The sequence below is a fragment of the Artemia franciscana genome, chromosome 15, assembly GCF_032884065.1.
Source record: "Artemia franciscana chromosome 15, ASM3288406v1, whole genome shotgun sequence".
NCBI lineage: Eukaryota > Metazoa > Arthropoda > Branchiopoda > Anostraca > Artemiidae > Artemia > Artemia franciscana.
Window position 1 is genome coordinate 14,293,474 of NC_088877.1, and position 20,808 is coordinate 14,314,281.

The 20,808-nt window shown below is 36.6% G+C and overlaps 1 protein-coding gene across 2 annotated transcripts in view; it reads right to left on the reverse strand.

The window, feature by feature from the left end:
• The window catches only part of LOC136036085 (SCY1-like protein 2), a 258,908-nt gene that overhangs the window by 36,924 nt on the left and 201,176 nt on the right, over positions 1–20,808 (reverse strand). For both annotated transcript variants that reach the window (XM_065718074.1, XM_065718075.1), the window contains exon 12: positions 6,059–6,227. In XM_065718074.1, the coding sequence (XP_065574146.1) occupies positions 6,059–6,227 (169 nt within the window). The remainder of the gene's footprint in view (positions 1–6,058; positions 6,228–20,808) is intronic.

Below are 20,808 nucleotides of genomic sequence, written 5' to 3' on the forward strand. Positions count from 1 at the left end.
ATCCCGCACTAGTATAGACTGTGTCATCTGAAAGATCTCAGAGGTGTTGAGCACCGAGTGTGAATGTGTTGCAAATGTAGACAAAGACTGTTAGCAAAAACGAGCTTTTTCTGACAATCAGATGCAAAGTGGAGCGCTGTTATCCAAAGAAAGCCCCCTTCTTCGGCCGTGAAAAACTTCGAAACCCGCACAAGCATAGACTGTGTTGTCTGAAAGATAACCATGATGTTGAGCACCGAGCATGAATGTCAATGTATTATAAGGGACACAAACGGAAATACTCGATTCATCAAAACGTCAGTGTGTATATGGTCGTGCAGAGAACTTTGACATACATATTCACCAGTGACCAACATCAGTCATTTCAACAAACGCTTCCCTATTATTTCAGTGGCTTTGTACTATAGTGTCAAAAGTTATTCGAATCTATCCGATACGTTCAAAAATGACCTTTTAATATGCCCACCTGGTATACTTGACTTTAATAAAGACACCAATTCGTCAGATAGGGCCAAAGTTCTGGATTTGATATGAAAGCAGCACATACATACCTTTGAACAGAATTACTTTATTTAGCCTAACGTCTGACAGTTAACAAACGGGATGACGATATAAATCATGCCCACACGAAGCGAGTGAAAAAAATCAGTTACTTGTTCTTGCTATGGAACCACACGTGGATGGCTTGCCTGGTATCTAGAAGACTCCTCATGGTTGACTCCGATTTGTCACAATTTTGTGGCAGCTTTTCGGCGAACCTGTGCCAACAGCTCTGCCATTTCCTGCCAAACTTTTGAAATCCACCAATAGTATCGAGGTAGCTTTTGACAGTTGCTCACAAATTCCTTAATTGACACTAGGATGCCTGCGCCAGTCTGGCAAAGGAGCAGCTAGAAGCACTTGCTTGATGATATGGTCATTGGGTCTTCTCATGAAGCCAACACAATCTTTTCTGTTCGACAATTATGGGAGTGGGCTCAATATTATAGCAGCGGTGGCAAATATCAGCAATATGAGATTCTGTTGGAGTAAAAAATCCTCAGGGTTTGTCGTAAACTTCGGTGGTCAAAGACTCATATACTAAAGAGATAAAGGTCCTTCAGTGGCCATGTCTCAACGGCATAGAAAGGAAAAGAACTAACAACCGCTGAGAAGACACAAATTTTTTGCTTCGTGTTGCTCTCCCATCCGTTCCTCAAATGGAAGTGGAGTTGAGAAAAGAGGGCTTAGGATTTGTTAATTCCGTTCTGTACGTCAAGTTCACAGCGTCCACGAGAGTCTACTAGCGAGCCAAGATAAGTGTGAAGTTATCGACTTTTCCAATTCTTGTCTGTAACGCACAAGCTGATGTTCTGACTGTGTTTTCAGATCAATGACTTAAGTTTTGACCGCGTTGATCTTCATGCCAAGAAGCCGAGGGAAGTATGTTATTTCATTTAGGATTGCTTGGGCAGGTGCTGGATTAGCAGCAAGAGCAACGGTGTTATTTGCATAGTCAGGTCAGGCACGTTAATGCACATTCCATAATGACACTATCAAAACTCAACAGTGCTCTTTCTCTCGAACAAAAAGAAAACCGTGCCTTACTATAATTTTCACTTTACGGTGTCTCCTGGGAAGACGAGGACTTTCACTCCCCTCAATGAACAGGTCGAATCATAATTTTGCTGACAGGTGGGGAATTTGTGGTGTCAGAGTGTCACGTACAGAAAACGGAATGTAATGCAAACGTTTTACTCGCAAAAAATGCGCTTACTTCAGCTGAGCAAAAGGAGACCTGTTTAAAACAAAATAAAACCAAATCAGTTTTTTGATACGTCATGCAAAGCCTAAACAAAGTCCTTATAGTTTCCAGACTGGAGAATCTTCTGATTCCATTAATATTTTGACATTTGTGACCTGATGACAAAGGCACTACCAGAGGGGACAAAGTAATTATCGGTTGTCAACGCTTTTCTAGGCTGTGAAATCACTTCTCTTTTGTATGGTATTGGTGAAGCTGCAAAGCTGAAGATCTGGGAGGATGGCAGGTTTGTTAAGCTGGTAATATGTTTTATTGCTCCTTGATGAGCAGGGAATTACTCACAATGGCAGGTGACAAACCTATTCTACGCGTGTAGTGAGCTATTCTGCACATATCTGAGGAATACGTACCTGGAAATCACTACCGTCTGTTAATATCAAGTGTGGCCAGTGCAGATAGTATTGTCCACCTTAAACAATTATAACCCACTCAGAAGTAATACTAACTGAGAGTTTATTTTCAAGTGATGACATAGCTCTGCTCAGCTACGGTTCTAGCATTAAACGACTAGGGATAGAAAGTTTCATGACATGACTGTGTAACTTTTTAAACTGATGAAAGCGCCTGCTCCTGAAAGTCTTTTCCAACTGATTCCAAGTAGCTGCAAAGATCACTGTTATGGTCTTTGATAAACTTGCAGAAATATTGACCTTTTCTACCTTACCGCTCCTAGCCCATGCCAAGAGATAGCATGCTTTAACAATGTCTTACCGTTGATGATCTCTTAACGATGATCCACGTTACTAAACCAGTTTCTGTGTTTATTCAGTTCCTTAATAGTCGAAAACATAGTCATGGTTAACTTGTTCATAATTATAATAACTGAAGCATTCACTGTCTTTAGGTACCCTTAAATGGCGATCTTCTGGTACTTGCTACAATCCCCTCCTCGTTAAAAGCTATGGTTCTAGCATTAAACGACCAGGGGATGGAAACTTTCATAAAATGATTGTGTACCCTTTAAACTGATGAAAGCGCCTGCTCCTGAAAGTCTTTTCAAACTGATTCCTAGTAGCCGCAAAGATCACTGTTATGGTCTTTGATACACTTGCAGAAAGATTGACTTTTCCTACCCAACCGCTCCTATCCCATGCCAAGAGATAGCATGCTTCGAAATTTGTTTTGCCGTGGACGATCTCTTTACCAATGACCCACCTGACTAAACCGATTTCCGCGTTTATTCAGTACCTTAATAGTCGAAAACGAGGTTATGATCTACTGTTTATGATTATAATTACTGAATTTTTCATTGTCTTTAGGTATCCTTAGATGACGATCTTGTGGTAATTGCAACATCCCCCTCCTTGCTAAGAGATGAGGGGTGAAAATAAGAGGGGAGGAGTCAAGGCAGGCCTTCTTTAACCCTTAAAAAAGATGAGACTTTCAGAGTAACAATATCGCGGAAATTAAGACTTGTTCCTCAACACCTCCCCCCCCCCTCCAAGTCGAGCTGAGACTAAAAGAGAAGCCTAATATTAATTCATAATTGAGTTCAATGGCCTAAGACCGTAATGAAGGATTGTTAAGGTCAAAAGTGGACCGCTAACGAAAATGGTGTTTTACCCCTGCCCCCCACTTCTTACCTCGTTTAATGAATCAGTGGACTCTGAATTGGGATTTTTGAATTATATTGTACTTTCTAGCCAACCCAGGCTTGAGTTAGTCGGACGCGACGTTTAAATCCAGAAAATATTACAGAAGCTAAAAGTTCAAATTTCCTCTCTTTGCCCTCTCCTTTCTCCTGGGAAAAGGGATAGTTTTATAAAGGCTTTTTCAAGCGACTTAAAGTTCGTTGTTAAGCACACTTTCTTGAACATTTTGGTGCCTTTGCTAAGATGCCAAGCAAAACCCGTATCTTCCCTGGATAATAAGCAAAGATTGACTCATTAGTTGCCCCCAAAATCCTTACTACACATCCTATTGTATATTTTTTCCCTATAAATCCCTTCAAATCTGTATATATTAGCTTTCCCATCTTGACTTTCAAGTCCGTATTGTTAAATCTTTCTGAAAGGAAAACTAGTTCTCTAGAAACACTAAGGAAACACTTTAAAGTACATGTTTTATGCTTTGAAAATTGGGCCCCTTAATTAGTTTTAGAAGTCAAACAGCGAAAAAGTGGAACTACATATTAAAGAGGAGAATAATTATATTGGCTTTTCTCTTGGAGATGGTTCGAAAAGAGAGAAAAAGACAACGGAGTAGAAAAATAGGGCTGTTTTAGAAATAGGATTGGAAATAGACCTTACAAAATAATTCCTACAACAAAACGAATAGCCAAAATGTGGCTAAAGCAAAGTTAACATCCTTCCCTGAGACTATGCTGGATTAATGGATTTGAAAAAAAAATTTCAGTGTTTATTACTCTGCTCATATTTTCTGTTCCGGTCAAAATTTCAAATTTCATCCGTTTAGCAGAACAGCGCCTACGGCTGGTAGTTTCATCATAATTGCTTTGAGAAGGGTAGTTCCCCCTGAGCATTAAATTACGACAATTTGAATATCCTTTTTAATTTATCCTTATTTGTAACACAGTACTTCCTATCACTTTCCGCTACAACCTTAGAACTGTCATTGTTCGAAACTTTTAAAAAGGGAAAATGTTTTGGTTTTGGGTGACCAAAAGGTTTCTCAAACTTCACTTATCAATACAATGGGACTGATATGAATATATAATGGGTCTTAATAAAGGGTTCGTAGAACATTCATGGCGTCTTTTGAATTTGAACCACCTGTCGAAAAGCACAGGTTTAATATTCTCAAGAATAGTGAAATACTATCTTCTACGAACGGTTCCTTGCGATGCGTTGCGAGGGAAAACAGAGGAAATATGTTATTCTTCGGTTCAGTTCTACGCTAGTGAAACAATTTTTCTACGAGCAGGTCATAATGATGCGTTGCAGCATAAAAAAGAGGAAATGTACTATCCTTCGGTTCAGTTCTATCCTTCATTTAGTTATGTAATAGAAATATACTAAAAACCTGCTTTCATGTTTTCTTTATATTCTTTTCATAGCTTGAACAATTAGTTGATAAGAAAAGACGCGTAATATTTCCTTATTTAGCGACAAAAAAGCTTGCTTCTCAGATGTATTCTGTTAGCGTTTGCTAATTAAAATTTTTACAAAACTCAAGGGAGACTGAAAGAGTACAGTTGCCTAAGGCTGAAAAAAAAAGTCTGAGAAAGTACAGATTTTCAATCCTTGGATAACCTAGATTTGAATACAGCTTGCAGTGTACATACAAAAAAACAAAAAACAAAAACAGTTTGTCAGCAAAAGGGATCAGATAGCCGAAAATCTATGGGTTTTTGGATCATTCGGATAAGAACCATAATGTGTTGAATAATAAGGCATTTCTAGAGCTAAAGATGTTTAGACACGCGGCCAGCCACCCAAAGCCACCCAGTGGTTTACTGAGAGATGCCATCTCAGGTGTATTTAGAGGAGGACAAGAGCCAAGCGTTTCTAAGGGGCTATACTGCAGGATGGTCCCGTTCTTAACGAATTTTGAAGGATAATTCCCCGTTTCGGCATATATTTTGGAATAGTTAAAATTTAGGGGAAGGGTGATTTCCGGCCCTCCCCATATCATGTTCTTGTTCAGGACAATCTTGACTTGAAATACATTATCTATCTACTTTAAGCAAGCGTGTCCAAGCTAAAGTTGTTTCACCCTCAGTGATTTTCCCTTTATTTAATTTGCGTTAACATTTCGAAGGCTCGTATATTCTAAAAATAATCGTGCTTAATATTAAAAGTGTGAAGCTACTAACAAGTCACTCAGCACGAATCCATCTAAGGCTAGTACAACTACGGATGCTCCCGCTCCATCCCAATCTATTCTAAGCCTCTCTCTTTACATCCTCGCAAGTTCCTTGAATCATTTCTTAAGAAAATTAAAAGCTTTTACTCATGACTTTTACCAAGTAATCGGTAAATGCTATCATTTAGTAAAATATAGCGGTATAAATACGGAAAGAAGCAAAATTTCGGCACATTTACTTATACATCGGACCCAAAATGAACCTCCCCTTAATCCACGTAGTCACCAAAACTAGGTAATAGATTTACATCTCACGACAGAATGACTCGCCTACAATCTTTCTACGTTCCTTTATTCTGCATGACGACCTAGAAACAAAACAACATAGATGGTATATCGATGTTTATTAAGTTTAAACTATTGCGTAAACTATCATGTTTGCGAAAAGTTTTAAACAAGGACGTTAAAGTAATTAGTGGGTTAACTTACCTATCAATTTGCTCGAGCATTTCTCTTAATACCTCCATTAGGGCTGTAAACTGTTCTAAGACTAAAGTTGGATTGACAACGTGTGGAAGTAAAGCGGGTAAAACTCTCGTCGCCATAACGTTAATACTTAATCCGTATTTTTTATCAGACAACATCCGCTTATATATTCCTACAAGACAAAATAGAAACAATCAGGAGGTTGTTTCTAACAGTAGGCTATCCAGCTGACATTTCATGGCATTAGAATTTCCCCATAAGAAACAACCGTGAAGACTCATCCTCTATTTGACGTAATTGAGCAAAAATGAAGACAAATCTATAGACTTTTCAGCAGGGTTGCCAGCTTGCACACTTTTCGTGTGAAATGCACTTTTTTTTTCATTGCACTCTTTCACACAACGGACCGCATTTGCACTCTTTTTGCCCATTATTTGCTCTTTGCACTCTTTTTTGTACTCCTTTATGAAATGATGATAGAAAAAGTATTAAGCGAAATATTAAAACGGTACCTGACTTGACTACAGTAAAGTCAGCTATTGTTCAACACTAGTTACTTGGAACTCTTATATTCCTTTCAAAACATTTGGATAAAATGGAGACAAGACTTTAACTAAACATTGTTTATTGAAGAGTAGCTATTTATCTTTTTAAGTGGTTCTTTATGAAACCAAAAGCGAATATTTTTATTGTGTGCGTGTGTGTGCGTGTGTGTGTGTGTTTGTTTGTGTGTGTGTGTGTGTGTGTGTGTGTGTGTGTGTGTGCGTGTGTGTGTGTGTTTGTGTGTGTGTTTGTGTGTGATTGTGTGTGCGCGTGTGTGCGTGTATGTATGTGTTGTGTGTGTGTGTGTGTGTGTGTGTGTGTGTGTGTGTGTTGTGTGTGTGTGTATGTGTGTGTGTATGTGTGTGTGTGTGTGCGTGTGTTGTGTGTGTGTGCGTGTGTGTTTGCGTGTTTGTGTGTTGTGTGTGTGTATGTGTGTGTGTATGTGTGTGTGTGTTTGTGTGTGTGCGTATGTGTGTGTGTGTGTGTGTGTGTGTGTGTGTGTGTGTGTGTGTGTGTGTGTGTGTGTGTGGGTGTGTGTGTATGTGTGTGTGTGTGTGTACGTGTGTGTGTGTGTGTATGTGTGTGTGTATGTATGTGTGTATGTGTGTGTGTATGTGTATGTGCATGTGCATGTGGTTTTGTGTCCTCAATCACACTGAGGACAAGCATATTGTGCTGAATGTGCTTGATGATTGCATTCAATCCATGTTGTGGTCTGGATATATGCATTATATTCACTTTTGCTGCGAAACATAGTTGTTCTTTGAACGTAAATTTACTCAATGAAAACATCTCATCTCATCCCATTAAAATATTAGTCAATAATCCTTTTCAATTTCAACTGCTAAACTGGGAGCTCTTGTCTTCACATCGTCACTTTCAACTCCTTCAAGGTACAATAGTGTAAAACCATTAATTTCTTCGATATTGAAAACGTTTTTTCCAACTTGGAACATTGTAAACTAATCAAATGTTTATGTGGGACTGTGATACTAAGTAACTTACCACCAAAATTTCACCAAATTCACCGAGAAATAACAGCGGGCCAGCGTTTCATGGAACTATTCATATCTCAGGATGCTGAGATAACGCCATATGTGTAGGGCTGTCGTTAAAGTCATTGAATGGTCTCATCGAGAAAATAGGCATATAATGTTTCCAGAAAATGTTATTTCTGTCGTAGAAGCTTAGCTGGATACGAGGAGCGAGCAACTCCAATAGCATATTGGGATAGGGCTGCGTTAAAGTAATGGGATATGTGTCTGCTTGTAGTAATGGGATATGTATGTCGTTACACTGCATAAGGGAATATTGCTAGCGTAAAGAGCAAGGTCTTATTGAAGGGCAAGCTCCTTTCATATGCGTAATAATTTTTGCTTGTTTCAAGTTTTGATATTGCTCCGTACTTTCAGTTGAAAAACTTTCTTTTATTTTGATTTCTGATCGTTTTTAAATAGTACAAGGAAATCTGGTTCTCTCTCCGTGAAAAATTTCGGTACTTGTATATTATACGCCAGTCACTCCAGTTTACGGTGAGTAAAACTCGAGAACAAACCGGTTTCTTCTTTAGCTTCTTCGTTACTTTTGGAAACGAATTTTGTCTATATATTTGCACATTTGGTCAATATATTTTAAAGTATAGCAGGTCTGCATGCAAAATGTGTTAGGCACAGTTATTCTGCATATTATGAAGTAAGAATTGTTTTCTGACTTCAAACTGTCCAAATATTCCCCTCCCCCTTATGTCCCGTGCGGGGTAAATTCAGCACGGGGGTATTTTTCAGAGGGGGGAACGCCTACTACCTAGTTTATTAATGCTATGAAGGATATTGAGCGTTAGTTATGGAAATAGGCTTTGAGACCACACTGGCTACATTAGACACACTACAAAACAATAAGTAACGAAGAGAAATAATTAAGAAACAAAAGTACCAAATTAGGGTGCATTTCAGCCAGTGAGGAAAAGTAAAGAACAGACATACATTTTGACAAAGACCTCCTCCAAGCCGTCCTCATTACAAGAAAAGAAAACTTTCTGAAGCTTCTCAATCCGAACTAACAAAACGACTGATTTGATAATCGCTTTGCTCTTAAACCCTAAAATATGTACATTTTATGCGTGGCATACCTGATATACAACTTTTTGCTGCTTCTCTCTACTCAATTGTCGAAATAAAAAAGGTGCATATGCCATTTTGGTTTAAATTTAGTTATGTATACAGTATGAATAAAAACGGTTTGAGGAATCGATTCGCACAGTCAGAAATTTTCCATCTGTTACCGTTCCAAATATACAAAACTGACATATGCCGCTCGCATAAAAGTCACCATTCGGGAATCAATGTCAGATGGTATTTTTTTTTCTTTGGACATATTTCTTTTAGATTTTTTTTTTTAACTTTTGGTTACTATGGGCCGTGAATCGTTTGGCAAAAAAATCAATTTATTTAATCAATAATCTATTTAATTATTATGAATTCATCTTAAAAGAAAATTGAATTGAAACCGAAATTGCAGAAAGATTTATTGCTTCTGTACATTTACAAATGTAGACTTGTCTTTATGCAATTTTCTCTGCCTTAGAGTAGTTTCCAGAAGGAGTAAAGAAACTCAAAAATTCTCTTGCTCTTATAGATACCACGTTTTGATTTTATAACGGCCATGTAAAATGTACCTCTTTCACTATAGGACAATTCTCCCCCTCGAACTTAAATCCCTTTTATATTCAGACATTTAAGAAAACATAGAATATTGAAAGAAAAACAGAATTTAAACTTACTAACGAGCTGCTAAATTGACCCTCTTTCTTTTCATTGTCCTATTCAACTGAATAAAATGAAAAGGTTAAGAAAAAATTCGTCACAAAAGACTCTTATCAAATAGTTTGTGATAAAAAAAAACTGGAAGTAAAAAATGACTCGGACCAATATTCACCAAAACTAAAAATGGAATTCTCATGATAATTGTTTTATATATAAAACATGATAATTGATAATTGTCATGATTCTTTCAGTTTATTGTTACCCACCTAAAACCAAAACTGTGAGAAAATTTGCCTGATTTTTGAAAAAAGGGGAAGCATCCCTAAAAAAGCAAGCGATGTTATTGAAATTCACTTTATCAGATACATCATATAAGAGAACCCTACCATAAAGGTTTTGAGCTCCAATCTTCAAAATGTGGAATTTCGTCTTTTTTTGTTTAGGAGAAACATCGTCGATGCATGTTTATTTGTTTTGTTGTAGTACTTCAATGTATTTAAACAAGTACATGTAATATATTTATGATCATATTATAGAGGTTGTGATGGCTTCAATTATGTAGAAGATCAATCAAAATTTATCCAAAATTGAAACGGCAAATTTAAACGTAGGACGGCACTGATCAACGTACACTTATTGATTTATACCTTTTAAAATCAATTAATCATGGATTTAAGGGACGGGTACCTCAGATTAAATCTTGGTTAGGCCTGGGTATGATTCTGAAAACAATCAGAAATTAGATAAAAAAAAGGAACTTTTCAACTGAAAGCAAGGAACAGATTTGAAACCTATTGAAAAACTTACTGTGAAGTTTGGCTTTTTTCCAAATTTTTAAAGAAAATTTGCAGTTGGAAAAAAAAGAAGATTTTTCAAAATACTAAAAAACTCTTGTTTAATGAGCAAGGTTTTGAGAAGGGGGCAGTCCCCCTAGTAACCGAAAATCTAAAAAACGGAATTTTGATAGTAATAGATATATCAAAAGAATTAGTTTATTATGCTGATTCCAAATACAAAACTTTTCATTAAGCTTAGTATTGCCCATCAAAAGCTACGAGCCTGAGAAAATTTGACTGATATTCGAAAAAGTGACGAAACCCCTTTTGAAGTCGTAGAATTTTAATGAAAATCACATCATCAGATTCAGCATATCAAAGAACCCTACAGAAGAGGTTTCAAGCTCATATCTATAAAAATGTGGAATTTTGTAATTTTTGCTAGAAGAAAGATCACGGACACGTGTTTGTTTGTTTTTTTCCCCAGGGGTGATTGTATCGACCCAGTGGGCCTAAAGCTTCGGCAGAGGACTTCGTCTAATGGAAATGAAAAGTTTTTGTGCTATTTTTTAGTGACCCAAAACTGGAGGGCAAATAGGCTCCCTCTCACGCCACTTTTTCTCAAAATCATCCAATCAAAATTTTAAGATAGCTTATTTGTTCAACATAGTTTAAAGGCACCAATAACTATGTCTTTGGAGATAAAATGACTCCCTATAGCCCCTGGGGAAAGGTTTTTAAGTTATAAATTTGCCCATTTTTTTTGGGAAGTATGCATAGCCTACATTTATCGGGTGGGGAGGAGAGACCGAATTTTCTGCTGCGAGTAATTTGCACAGGGAGCATTTTCTGTGGAGAGGGAAGTTTCCAGGGGATGAACTTTTCAGGGGGAATTTGGAATTTTCACTGGATGAATTTGCCAGAATTCATATACGAAATTTCTTTATATGTCTTGCTTTTTCCTTACCGATTCAATTATGCGCGTGGAGATGTTAGAGGTAATTGTCCGGGGTAATTTTGCCCGGGATTGAATTATCCAGGGGGTATTTTTCTGAGGAGAGGATTTTTCTGTGGAGCAGAGTCAGTTATCCTGGCATGATTTAAAAAACAAACAGAAATTAAATAAAAAACAACAAGTTTTTCAACTGAAAAAAGGAACAACATTAAAACGTAAACGAACATAAATTATTAGGTATATGAGGAAAATTTCCCCCTCCTCAAGACTTCGCTCTTTCCGCTAAATTTTAAATTATATTTCAATTTTTTAAAAACGACTCCTGACACACAAGGGCCGTTTAGTTATAAGAATAAGTAACTTTTTTTAAAGTGCCGAAAAACTATAGCGTGAAGAGCGAGGTGTTAAGTAGGGGGGGGGGGGGGAACCCTTCTCATATACGTAATAATTCCTGTTCGTTTAAAATTTTAATGCTGCTCCATACTTTTAGTTGAAAAACTTGTTTTTTTTTTATTTAATGAAGCTTAGAGAAAAACGTTTCTATGGCGCTTGGTATTTACCAAGTGACATATAGCAATTGCAGATTCTGTCGGTCTGTCTGTCTGTCTGTCCCAGTTTTGCTAGTTTAGGCACTTCCAAGTAAGCTAGGACGATCCTATTAGGTAAGCGTATCAGGGGCCAGACCAGAATAAATTAGAAATAGGCATTTCCCCTATTCGACCATCTGTAGGGGGGAGAGTGGATGGACGGTTAATTCGGAAAAATTAGAAAAAATGAGGTATTTTTAACTTACGAACGGGTCATTGGATCTTAATGAAATTTGACATTGAGAAGGATATCATGTCTTGGAGCTCTGATTTTAAATCCTGACCGGATCCAGTGACGTTGGGGGGAATTGGAGGGGGAAACCTAAAATCTTGGAAAACGCTTAGAGTGGAGGGACCGGGCTGAAACTTGGTGGGAAAAATAAGCACAAATCCTAGGATACGTGATTGACATCACCGGAACGGATCCGTTCTCTTTGGGGGAGTTGGGGGGGGGGGGTAATTCTGAGAAATTGGATAAAATGAGGTTTTTTAAATTAAGGAGTAATTGGATCTTAAAGAAGTTTCATACTTAGAAGGATTTCGTAACTCAGATGTATTATTTTAAATCCTGAACGGATCCAGTGTCATTGGAGGGAGTTGGGGGGGGGGGTACCGGAAATCTTGGAAAACACTTAGAATGGAGAGATCAGGATGAAACTTGGTGTGAAGAATAAGCACAAGTCCAAGATACGGTGACTGACATAACCGGACCGGATCCGTGCTCTTTGGTGGAGTTGGGGAGGGGGGTGAATTCGAAAAAAATTAGAAAAATGAGTTATTTGTAACTTACCAACGGGTGACCAGATCTTAATGAAATTTTGATATTTAGAAGGATCTTGTGCTTCAGCGCTCTTACTTAAACCCCGAACAGATCCGGTGACAGTGGGGGGAAGTTGAAGGGAGAAACGGGAAATCTTGGAATACGTTAAAATTGAGGTATCTTTATCTCACGAATCGATGATCGGATCTTAATAAAATTGGGTATATAGATATATCTTATGTCTCCGATGGTCCATTTTCAATTCAAATCGGATCTAGAGACGTAGGGGGTTGGAGGGGGGGGGGGAGAGAAACCTTGGAAACTGGAAATCTTGGAAAAAGCTTAGAGTGGAGAGATCGGAATGAAACTTAATGGGAAGAATAAGCACAAGCTCTAGATAAATGATTGACATAATTGGAACGGATCCGCTCTCTTTGGGGGAGCTTGGGTGATTTTCAGTGCTTTGGCAAGTTGCGGCGCTTCTGGACGTGCTAGGACGATGAAAATTGGTAGACGTGTCATGGACCTGTACAAATTGACTTGATAACAGTCATTTCCCCGATTCGATCATCTGGGGGGCTGGAGGGAGAGGAAAAGCTAACATTTTTAACTTATGAATGGATGATCGGATCTTAAGGAAATTTGATGTTTAGAGGGACCTCGTGTTGCAGAGCTTTTATTTTAAATCCCGACAAGCATTAAGCCTCTGATTTTCCTTTTGAACCAATCTACTGATTCTTAGAATTTTGCTAGAGCTCATACCATTTGAGCTCTTGCCTCTTGGCTCTTCCGACCTCGACACAAGTGCCATATGAGCTCTTAGCTCTTGTTCTAAAGGTAATTGAAAAGATATGTCAAATAAAGCATATAAAAACGAAAAAAGTCAGTAATTATGAAAAATTCACAAAACAATAGCCTTCTTGCAAAAACTATAAGATATCAAACAGTTCATGATAACGAACTGTAGTAAGGAGCGACCCGGCTCAATAGTAAACGAAAGTCTAAAAAATGGAATTTTGATACTAATAGGTATATCAAAAGAATTAGATTATTATACTAATTTTAAATATATAAGTTTCATCCAATTTAGTCTTACCCATCAAAAGATACGAGCCTGATAATATTAAATAAAAAAACAAGTTTTTTTTAACTGAAAGTAAGGAGCAAAATTAAACTTAAAACGAACAGAAATTACTTCGTATATGAAAGGGGCTGCTTCCTCACCAACGCCCCGCTCTTTACGCTAAACTTTGACTCTTTCTCTCAACTCTTCTTTTTAAAACAGTCAACAGGGGAAACATCGCATTCAGCGTATCAGAGAACCCCGCTGTAGAAGTTTCAAGCTCTTTTCTACAAAAATTCGTATTTTTTTGCCAGAAGACCGATCACGGGTGCGTGTTTATTTTTTTTCAGGGGTGATCGTATCAACCCAGTGGTCCTAGAATGTTGCGAGAGGACTCATTCTAACGGGAATTAAAAATACTAGTTCCCTTTCTAAGTGACCAAAAAAATTGGAGGGCACTTAGGCCCCCTCTCACGCTCATTCTTATCCCAAATTCAACGAGTCATCATTTTGAGATAACCATTTTGTTCAGCATAGTAAAAAATGATAAAAACTATGTCTTTTGGGACGACATCTCCCCCACAGTCCCTATGGGAGCGGCTGCAAGATACAAACTTTGATCAGTGCTCACATATAGTAATGGTTATTATGAAGTATACAGACATTTTCAGGGGGACGCATTATTTCAAAAACGTTCAGAAATTAAATAAAAAAACAAGTGTTTTTTAACTGTAAGTAATGAGTGACATGAAAACTTAAAAAAAACAGAAATTATTCCGTATATGAAAGAGGTTGTCCCCTCCACAACGCCTCGCTCTTTACGCTAAAGTTTTTTTTATCGTCTTAAAAAGTAGAGTTGTGACAAAGAGGTCAAACTTTAGGATAAAGAGTGGGGCGTTGCAGAGGGGATAACCACTTTCATATACGGAATAATTTCTGTTCTTTTTAAGTTTTAATGTCGCTCCTTACTTGAAGTTAAAGAAACATGTTTTTTATTTAAAAAACTCCCAGCATTCAGTTCTGTTGAGCAATGCCGAAGCGTTGGACGGATATATTTTAACAATACCGACAGTTTTGAACTTGGTTACCAAACACCTAAATATTTAATGTCTTTAGACTCAGAGTTTATAAAAAAAACAACGTATTAGCTAAGTAGTTTGTTCAATGTAAAAATTAAAAATTAGATTCAAAAATCAAATAAAAACTTTTATTCAACATTTTAAATAAATTGAGAATACCAAAAAACAAAATATATTTGACACCTTTATACTTCATAACTGTAAAAAATTAAGTCTTTCGCAAAGAGACAACTACATAAATACAACCACTCCTGGAAAACAAACAAATAACAATAAAAGAAAAAACGTGTCCGTTCCGGGGGAAAATACAGATATTCCCTGAATTCCATTCTGGGGAAACATTTCAGATTATAGTTGCTTCATGTAACAGCTCATGGGTATTCATGCAATGCAAGCACAAGTTGACGGGATATTTTTTTTTTTTTTTACTGAAATTGCTCCTTATTAAGTTCTTTTCGTTTTGTTTTCTGTAACTATACGAAATTTCGTGTGTACTAATAACTGCACAAATTACTAATAAACAAATACATATTTAGGATCACCATTAAAAGCTTATTCTTTTATTGAATGTTATTTATTGAAACATGGATCGTTATCTACTTACCATTCATTACGATGAAGAATTTGATTTTTTTTTGCTACTAAAACCAAATCATATAGAAAAAATGCTTGGAAACTTGGAAACAATTCAATAAAAAAATATCGCATCACTCACAAATTATAACTTGTATTTACCTTATTATGAGTCAAAATCTATTGGCAGGCAGCCAATAATGGAACAACACACATTTCTTCTATGGTTTTTCCCTATTTTGCTCTCTTTCCTTTGTTTTCCTTTTAATTACTTTATAATCCCAAATTTCCAGGGGGACCAATGACCCCCCTGCCATTACTCCCCTGCAATTTCTACCATAAATATATATATATATATATATTATATATTATATATATATATATAATATATATAATATATATATATATATATATATATATATATATATATATATATATATATATATATATATATATATATATATATATATATATATATATATATATATATATATATATATATATATATATATATATATATATATAGTTGCTACTACTACTAATAACTCACCGCAGCACCTAGCCACCGGAGACCAACACAGCTACACACACTCCTCCTCCAACCCAATTTATTCAAAGCCTCCTTCTTTACACCCTCCTAGGAAGTTCCCATTTCCTTTAAATCTTTATTTATGACACCCTCCCACCCCTGACGAGGACGAACTGTTCTCCGTTTAGCCCAAGAAGGTTGAGCATAATGACAATCCTCGGCAATCTGTCATTCTTCATCCGCAGAACGTGGCCTAGCCATCTCAACCTTTCTTTCATTATAGCCCTAGAAAGCGGGATTGAAGTAAGTTCAGTCAGCCGGGTACCGAGGACAATCCGTGGGCAATTTCTCTGAAAAACATCCAGTAAATTTTCATCCGCTTTTCCGAGCACTCATGCTTCAGAGCCATATTTGACCACTGTCATCACTCTAGCTTCCAATGTTCTAATCTTGGTTTGCAGACCTATCTTCCTATTCTTCCAAACTTTTTTTAACTGTGAAAAAAAAACACCCTGAGTCCTGGCTATTCTACTTTTAACATATTCACTGCTCCCACCGTCTTTACTAATAATACTACCAAGGTAAGTGAAGTTGTCCACCTGATCAATCCTTTCGTTACCCAGCGTCACATTTTCATCTTCACTTAGTCCTAACCTTAGTGACTTAGTCTTCTTAACTTGTATTTTCAAAACTATTCTGACACCCTAAACTTGGATAACCTCTAAAAATTCATTCATTTCCTCACACTTTCATCTAGGATGCTTAAACCATCAGCATAATCTACGTCCAGGAGAGTTTCTCCTCTCCATTTGATTCCGTGGCCTCCCATTGCCTTTCCTGTGCTTCTTATAATGCCTCCTGTGTAATGCTTTCTTTTAATTAGCTAATAATGTTACCAAGGTAAGTGAAGCTGCCCACCTGATCAATCTTTTTGTCTTCACTTATTCCTAGCCTTAGCGACTTAGTCTTCTTAACATTGATTTTCAAACTTATTCTAGCACTCTTAACTCAAAAAACATCTAAAAGTTCATTCATTTTGCTCTACTTTCATCTAATATGCTTAAATTATCAGCATAACCCAAATCCAGGAGAGTTTTTCCTCCCCATTTGGTTCTGTAGTCTCCCATTGCCTTTGCTGTGCTCCTTAAGGCAAAGCCCATCAAAATAATCCATATAAAGGGGGGATAGAACACAACCCTGCTTAACTCCTGATTTAATACAAAACCAGCTGCTAAATTCGTTTCCTACCTTAACTGCAGTAGTATTATTCTCGTACACAGCACTAATCACTTTAATGTATTTGTCTGGCATACCATATAAGGATAAGACCTTTGCTAAAGCTCTTCTATCAACAGAATCAAACACTTGCTCATAATCTATAAAACTGAGGACCAAGGGGTTTGACAACTAAGGCACTTCTCAATTATAAGCCTAAGAGTGAAAATTTGGTCGACACATCCTCTACCTTTTCTAAAACCGCACTGTTCTTCTCTTAAAACTTTGTCTACAGCCTCTCTCAGTCATAAAAGTATCATATTACTAAGTAATTTGATACCTACAAAGACCAGACTAATGCCTCGGTCATTACAACACTCACTCTAATCACCTTCCTTGTTCAGTGGTTTAATTAAGGTTTTCCTAAAACCATTAGGTACTTCCCCTTTTTCAAAAATCATATTCATAGTTTTCAGTAGCTTATTTCTAACCTCAGAGCCACCATATTTAAGAAACTCATTTACCACACTATCAGCGCTTGGAGCCTTATTAATTTTTTAATCCTTTTAGTACTGTCGCTAATTCTTCCTCACAAAAAAAAAAAAAAAAAAAAAAAAAAATCTTCCTTCACATCCAATGTATCACAAACTTTTCTATTTTTTTCTATATCTTTTTTTTGCAACTGTATCTCGGTTTAGCACATTCTCAAAATGTTCCGCCCATCTCTCTTTAACTCTTTCCTTATCATTAATTATGGCCCCATTCCTAACTTTTACTGGGACAAGTCTGGATTGACCACTCCCTCGCAATTTATTAACATGCCAGTATAATATTTTGCTATTATGCCGTCTTGCTTTATCTTCCAGATCCTCGGCAATTTTATCCATGGCCTCCACTTCACACTTCCTTAGTTCATATTTTAATGCTTTCTCCACTTTCTTTACATTCCTTTTGTTTTCATATGATCTATCACTCAAATAATTCTCGTAAAAACTCCTTCTACTCTCTATTAAACATAAAGGTTTTTCATTAATATTCCTGGCTGCTGTCTTAACTTTCATCCCTAAGACACCATCAGCAACGACATACTTTTATTAAAATTTAAGTGAAAACTGGAATTACCTTCCTCATTCAGAAAACTGGAATTACCTTCCTCATTCAGAAGAGTTATCAAATCAGACTGTTAGTTTTACAGTGCACTAGAAGTGACCTACACTAATGTAAGTTAAGAATTAACATGGAAATGGTTCAGGCTATACATATAAGTCAGAGGAGGCTTTTTGATCCCTACCTGCTCCAACCAAGATCTTATGATTTTTTTGCATTTTCCCATGATATATTATATATTCAAAACAATTTGCCTATCATTTGTTTGAATAAAAAGCGAGTTATTATTATAAGCCCCTCCCTTGCAATAACTTCTTCTACATATTTGACCAAGTATGTAGACAGCGGGTCTTAAGCCCCTTCCTAAATAGGAGAATGATGCAATTTCTCACAATTTTTATTATTTTTCATATAATTAGCTGGTCTTTGCTTTTTTTGTTTCAATATCCCCCATCCCCTCATTTCAAGTATGAGATTTCTAAAATAATTCCTAATGCAAATTTTAGTTAAAATACATATTTAGTAGTAGACGTTTTGCAAAGCATCATGCAATTAGGTGTCTTTTACACCAAATATGATTTAAAAGAGGGTAAAAAGGGGTTTACTTTCTTTTGGTCAATTAGCTGAGGCTAAAAAGCTTTATCTATGAATATTCATTTTTTTTTCTACTAAACTTTTGTAAAATCAAGTTCTGTTAAGTATTTTCGAACTAGGTGTGACTTCTTTCTCATGCAAACTGGTAGTTCAGAATCCAGGGGTCCAAGACACCTAACAAAATCTTGAATAGATAATTTATGATACTTTTCACCATAATCCACGAATTTTCAAATCCCATCCCTTCCCCCTACACCCCCCCCCCAAAAAAAAAGAACAACAAACAACACAATCCTTGCGTACGTAGAACATATTTGAAGTTCCGCAAGGTTATTTGATCCTCTTTTATTTACCTGCTTCTTAATACATAACTCAGTGATTTCAAATGTGTCCCTCCCTGACGGAGCTAAATTTACATTAGGCCTTGTTACTTTCCAACTTGTTGTTATGTTTCTCCGTACTTCTAGTAAATTTATTTTGATTGCTGTTTCAAGATTCAAAATATTCTATTTGATAACTCTGCAGTTTATCCTCTCTTATGAACTAAATGGTACAAAATAAAAATTCTAATTTAAACACTAGAGTAACAAGATTCTTAATTCATTTTATTAAAGAAATTTTTATTTATTAGATTCTCATGGTCGTTTTTAGCTTAAATGCATCTCAGCGCGTTGCCATAGCTTGCTTAGGAGTGGAATCAGGACTTGTTTCTTATTGAAAATAAATAAAAAAACAAGTTTTTTCAGCTGAAAGTAACGAGCGCCATTAAAACTTAAAACGAACAGGAATTACTTCATATATTAAAGGGGCTGCTTCCTCATCAACGCCCCGCTCTTTACGCTAAAGTTTGACTCTTTCTCTCAGCTCTTTTTTTTAAAACAGTAAAAAACTTTAGCGTAAAGAGCGGGGCGTTGATGAGGAAGCAGCCCCTTTAATATATGAAGTAATTTCTGTTCGCTTTAAGTTTTAATGGCGCTCCTTACTTTCAGTTGAAAAAACTTGTTTTTTTATTTAATTTCTGAACGTTTTTGAATCAATGCATGTTTTGATTTTGGCTCTCAGCAGAGGAATAATTAAAACAAAATTTGCATATTTTTTGTTTGGCTAAATGGCTTTCTCATAATTTTGATCGAATGATTTTGAGAAAAAAGAGCGGGGGAGGAAGCCTAGTTGCCCTTCAATTTTTTGGTTAACTAAAAAGGCAACTAGAACTTTTAATTTTTTACGAATCTTTTTATTAGTAAAAGATATACGTAACTTATAAATTAGCTTACGCAAAGAACTTTTTATTCTCATGTTTTTATTACATATATGAGAGGGTTCGCCCCCTCGTCAGTACCTCTCCCTTTACACTAAATCTTAAATTTTGTCCCAATTCATTAAGAATGACCCCTGAATCACAAAAGCCGTAGAATAAATAGTTGACATTACTAAAAATACTTTAGCGTAAAGAGCGAGGTATTAGGAGGAGGTGAGCCCCTCATATAGGTAATCATTTCTGTTCGTTTTAAGTTTTAATGCTGCTCCTTACTTCCAGCTGAAAAAACTTTTTCATATTTATTTTTTCATTGTTTTTTTTTAAATAATACTAGTAAATCCTGCGCTCCCTTCATGGAAATTTCTTCCCCCATGACAAATTCCTCGGTGGAAAGTTCCCCCAGTATATCCCCCTCTTCTCAACCCCTCCCCCCAACCAAAAACTCCTCCTGAAAACGCCTGTACACTTCCCAATAACCATTACTATATGTAAGCACTGGTCAAATTTTGTAACTTGTAGCCCCTCCCACGGGGACTGTGGGGGGTAAGTCGTCCCCAAAGACATAGTAATAAGGTTTTTCGACTACGCTGAATAAAATGGCTATCTCAGAATTTTGATCCGTTGATTTTGGGAAAATAATTAGCGTGGGAAGGGGCCTAGGCGCCCTCCAATTTTTTTGGTCACTTAAAAAGGGCACTAGAACATTTATTTCCGTTAGAATGAGCCCTTTCGCAACATTCTAGGGCAACTGGGTCGATACGATCACCCCTGGGAAAAAAAACAACAAACAAACAAATAAACAAACATCCGTGATCTGCCTTCTGGCAAAAATTACAGAATTCCACATTTTTGTAGATATGAGCTTGAAACTTCTACAATGAGGTTCTCTGATACTCTGAATCTGATGGTGTAATGTTCGTTAAGATTCTATGACTTTTAGGGGGTGTTCCCC